General features: G+C 44.7%; 2 protein-coding genes across 3 annotated transcripts in view; both read right to left on the bottom strand.

The window, feature by feature from the left end:
* LOC125040888 (spidroin-2-like) overlaps nucleotides 1-1,227 on the bottom strand; it is a 1,808-nt gene extending 581 nt beyond the window's left edge. The window contains exons 1-2 of the mRNA XM_047635665.1: nucleotides 1,164-1,227; nucleotides 1-594 (exon numbers count right to left, since the gene is read on the bottom strand). The exon at nucleotides 1-594 is cut by the window's left edge and continues 581 nt beyond it. Of these exons, the coding sequence (XP_047491621.1) occupies nucleotides 1-594; nucleotides 1,164-1,184 (615 nt within the window). The 5' untranslated portion in view covers nucleotides 1,185-1,227. The remainder of the gene's footprint in view (nucleotides 595-1,163) is intronic.
* Nucleotides 1,228-3,312: 2,085 nt separating this feature from the next.
* Nucleotides 3,313-4,902, bottom strand: LOC125040848. Of its 2 annotated transcripts, XM_047635608.1 has the most exons (3): nucleotides 4,840-4,902; nucleotides 3,575-4,570; nucleotides 3,313-3,544 (listed from the first exon to the last, which is right to left on the bottom strand). In XM_047635608.1, the coding sequence occupies exons 1-3, from the start codon at nucleotides 4,858-4,860 to the stop codon at nucleotides 3,413-3,415; spliced, it is 1,149 nt and encodes a 382-aa protein (XP_047491564.1). In that variant the 5' UTR covers nucleotides 4,861-4,902; the 3' UTR covers nucleotides 3,313-3,412. The 2 variants fall into 2 exon arrangements, with proteins under 2 accessions (XP_047491564.1, XP_047491563.1); XM_047635607.1 differs by having other exon boundaries at nucleotides 3,313-4,570.
* Nucleotides 4,903-5,000: the final 98 nt, after the last annotated feature.

The raw sequence follows: 5,000 nt of genomic DNA, 5'->3' as shown, positions 1-5,000 counted from the left end.
AGTGTCAACTGGGCCAGGACCAAAGCTGGCGCCACCAGCTTGAATAGGGCCAAAGCTGGCACCACCAGCTTGTACAGGACCAAAGCTGGCGCCACCAGCTTGTACAGGACCAAAGCTGGCGCCACCAGCTTGAACAGAGCCAAAGCTGGCACTGCCAGTTTGAACAGGGCCAAAGCTAGCAGTGTCAACTGGGCCAGGGCCAAAGTCGTCCCTACCAGCAGGTCCTGGGCCAAAGGGGCCAGGTGCTGGACCGGCGCTGTAGGCGGTGGCTTGGCCATGGCCTCCGCCGTGGCCACCTTTGTTTACGCTGGTGGAGAGACTTCCTTTGCCGACGAGCACGGCGCGGACCACGCTGCCGCCTCCGCTGCTGCGGTGTGTTCCGTGCCCGTGCTCCTCGTGCCCTCCGTGCGCTCCATGCCCTCCATGCGCTCCGTGCCCGTGCGCCCCGTGCCCTCCGTGCGCTCCGTGCCCGCTGCCAAGACCGACTCCGAAGCCCCCGGAGGAGCCGTCGATCTTTCGGCCTCCGCGCGCACCGTAGCCGCCGCCGCCAGCGACCACCAGACACGCCATCGCCATCACGGCAGCCGCTTGTATCTGGTGAGAACATTGAAACTACGTCAGCTTCGGCGTAGACTTCACAGGTGATGCGTAACTTTGTAATATTTGTAGATTCATGTATGCTTACTTATCCTATAGATAAGCGTATATTGGTAGACAGAAAGATAGACATGCCGAGATATATATACATACAAGATTATTTATATATTTATACATAAATACAGATACATACATACATATATATTTGTATATATAAGTATATGTATTTATGCATACATATATATATATATATATATATATATATATATATATATATATGTGTATATATGAGTATATATATATATATATATATATATATATATATATATATGTGTGTGTATGTAGGTATTATGTATGTATCCATGCATGTGTATATACAGATATATGTATATATTTGCAATTATGTACATATATACATATATATATATATATATGTATATATATGTTCATATATATGTGTGTATATGTATATATATATGTATTTATATACACGCACACACATAGTCCTATGACGCAATCGTGGAACCCCGTGCAAGGAACCTAATTCCATCAGGTCATCGTCTTACGTGGCGGCGAAGGGGATTCATCCTGGGAGGCTGCCTGGCACTGCTAAGCTGAAGGACTCCGAGAGGCGAGGGATGTGCGCCACAGCTCGGCCCGATCCTTATATACCAGATGGCGTGACACACAACCTTGGAGAAGCTTAGTATGTGCTTAGTATACGTCCTTCGTCTGTAGTCACTATTTTTTTTTTTTTTTTTTTTTTTTTAAGAGCTACATGAGCTAAACAAAAATGATCTTTTGCTTTTTCACTATATTATTTTCATAGTACTTATTAAAAAAAAAAAAAAAAAATGGAAGTCAACGATACTATTGCTATATTCAAGAATTTGGCTACTGGATAAAGGGAATTCACGAAAATATTATCTAATATTTAAGCCAAAAATTCATATGAATTTAAATTTCCAGGTGACAAAATAACTATATATATACATGTACACGTGTGTGTGTGTGTGAGTGTGCAAATGCATACATGCATATATGTGTGTGTGGTAATTAAATGTATGAGTGTATGTGTTTATCTCTATCTCCCTCTCTTACTATGTATGTCTGTCTCTCTCTCTCGTATGCTTTTATCATATCTAAATTACCTTGTGATAGCTGCAATGCTTAGTGAGAGAAAAGCAAATCGTAATTTGTTTAAGCGTATACATGAACAAAGGTTTAAAGTTAACATAACCAACAGAATCTGCAATCAGAAATAACAGTTTACAGATTCTTAATTTCTCTCAATATGATTATGATAAGAATATGAAAAGTAGCTTTTGGATTTTGAAATCAAAACCCATTCTTTATTAATGTCTGCCCTCTACAGACATTGGAAATTTAGAATAATTTCCCCGAAGTGTCCTTTTACTTTATTATTATTATTATTATTATTATTATTAGTAGTAGTAGTAGTAGTAGTAGTAGTAGTAGTAGTAGTATTCACAGAGGGTTACTCTTTGATACAAATAACAAATTATGATATTCTAGAACCTGTGAGTGCCTGCCTACACAATTCCATTTTTACTCGCTATCTTTTGGTGCATTCGGGATATTAAGGTTAATGTATAAATTACTTATTTGGTTTCTCTAGATTTACTATTCGTATTTGAACGTCCCAATATTTTTAGAATTTTATATATTTTCAATCAGATTTAGGACTTGAGTTCTGAATCAAGAAAAAAAAAATTCCTTTTATTTTTACATTCGTTTCTGTGTGTAGGAAAACAGTTGCATTGCAATTCTGTAATCAGAATGCTTTGCAATATTCCTTGTCAATGTTTCCACTAAATTGTAAAGGAAAGTACGGAACATTCGAAGTTATTGAATTATTGGAATACAAGTTGATCCCTATTTATTTATTACTTTTATTATTTTTCTATCTCTCTACATACACATACGCGTCTGGCGAGATGCAGATATCTTGGGTAGCGGTGGTGTAGCAGACACCGTGATCAAAAGAAGCAGTTTTATTATGGCGAGAGAGTGGTACAGCTGACTGGTCAGGATGCTATGGGGTGTCTCTCTTTTATAGGTCTACTTAGGAAACTGACAAAGGGTAGTGGAAGAGAAAGGACGTGTTCGTGTACACAGGGCGACGTCACAAGGCGGAAGGCTTGCGGATGTCGCATCAGCTGTTGTGTTGAGCAAAAGACTTGATATGTAGAAGCTAGTGTTATTGTATTAAGAGATATGTATTGGTTGATATATGGAAATTAGTAGAGAAAGATCGGTACGATCATGTGAGGCCGCAGGCCTGGTTATCGGTTGTTGTATATATGTATATATATTTGTGTGTGTGTACACATACACACATATATACATATATTTATGCATATATGTATATATAAGCATACGTTTGTGAGTACGAGCCTTGGTATATAGTGTGATAGACAAGCAGATCGGTATATGTATAGCACGTGTTGGTGAGTACGTGAACACATATCTGCATAATAATCTATCTGCTTACATGCTATATTGTACTAGAATCCAAGACGACATACACGCGGAAGGAATGTATCATTCCAGAAAATGACACATTTTCATTACTAGTAATGTACATCTTATCACATCTTATATGGAAAAAAGAGGTTATCCTTCAAGTATTCTTGTGTTTTGCACAGCATTTTGATTTCTATTTACTGATCGAGGGTAAAGATAAAGAACTAATTATCTGGTTCATTTATTGGTGATCTTACAGTCGGATTAAAGATTCTCAACTAATAACCGTAGCCTCTTTTGGGTTGAGCAGATCCGGTCCTGGAAGAAACTAGACCGACGTTGTTGCTTGCAACGGAGGAGCCAGCAACGGCAGCTGAGCCCGGGCCAAAGCCAGCAGTATCAGCTCGGCCAGAGCCGAAGTTGGAGCTTCCGACTGGGCCAGGGCCAAAGCTTGCACCACCAGCTTGAACAGGGCCAAAGCTTGCTCCACCAGCTTGAACAGGGCCAAAGCTGGCACTCTCAACTGAACCAAAAGTGGCACCACCAGATTGAACAGGGCCAAAGCTGTCAACCGGACCAAGGCCAAAACTGGCACCACCAGCTTGAACAGGGCCAAAGCTACCACTGTCAACCGGGCCAGGGCCAAAGACAGCAGTATCAATTGGACCAGGGCCAAAACTGGCGCCAACAGCTTGAACAGGGCCAAAGCTACCAGTGTCAACTGGGCCAGGGCCAAAGCTGGCGCCACCAGCTTGAACAGGGCCAAAGCTACCAGTGTCAACTGGACCTGGGCCAAAGCTGGCGCCACCAGCCTGAACAGGGCCAAAGCTACCAGTGTCAACTGGGTCAGGGCCAAAGCTGGCGCCACCAGCTTGAATAGGGCCAAAACTACCAGTGTCAACTGGGCCAGGGCCAAAACTGGCGCCACCAGCTTGAACCGGGGCAAAGCTACCAGTGTCAACTGGGCCAGGGCCAAAGCTGGCGCCAACAGCTTGTAGGGGACCGAAACTGCCGCCACCAGCTTGAACAGGGCCAAAGTTGGCATTATCAACTGGGCCAGGGCCAAAGCCTGGTGACTTCTGCAGAGCCAAAGTCGTCCCTTCCAGCAGGTCCAGGGCCAAAGGGGCCAGGTGCTGGACCAGGCGCTGTAGACGGTGGCTTGGCCATGGCCTCCGCCGTGGCCACTTTTGATTGCGCTGTTGGGGAGAATTCCTTTGCCGACGAGCACGGCGCGGACCACGCTGCCGCCTCCGCTGCTGCGGCCTCCGTGTGTTCCGTGCCCGTGCTCCTCGTGCCCTCCGTGCGCTCCATGCCCTCCGTGCACTCCGTGCCCGTGCGCCCCGTGCCCTCCGTGCGCTCCGTGCCCGCTGCCAAGACCGACTCCGAAGCCCCCGGAGGAGCCGTCGATCTTTCGGCCTCCGCGCGCACCGTAGCCGCCGCCAGCGACCACCAGACACGCCATCGCCATCACGGCAGCCGCTTGTATCTGGTGAGAACATTGAAACTACGTCAGCTTCGGCGTAGACATCACAGGGGATACACACACACACACACACACACACACACACACACACACACACACACACACACACACATATATATATATATATATATATATATATATATATATGTAATATATATATGTATGTATGTATGTAGTTATATTCATGTAAACATGAAAAACCGAACCGATCTTGTAACTCATCCAAAGGAAATTAATTCCATCACTGGTGGACCACCAATTCATCGTCTTACGTGGCGGCGGAGGGGATTCATCTGGGAGGCTGCCTGGCACTGCTAAGCTAAAGGACCTCCGAGAGGCGAAAGAAGTGTACCACAACTCGGGCCAATCCTCGCATTTATACTAGATGATGTGACACGCGACCTTGGAGAGGCCTATGCCGCATTTAGTACGC

The sequence above is a fragment of the Penaeus chinensis genome, chromosome 29, assembly GCF_019202785.1.
Source record: "Penaeus chinensis breed Huanghai No. 1 chromosome 29, ASM1920278v2, whole genome shotgun sequence".
Classification (NCBI taxonomy): Eukaryota; Metazoa; Arthropoda; class Malacostraca; order Decapoda; family Penaeidae; genus Penaeus; species Penaeus chinensis.
Note: the sequence above shows the minus strand (reverse complement) of the source record. Positions and strands in the feature narration are given on the sequence as shown.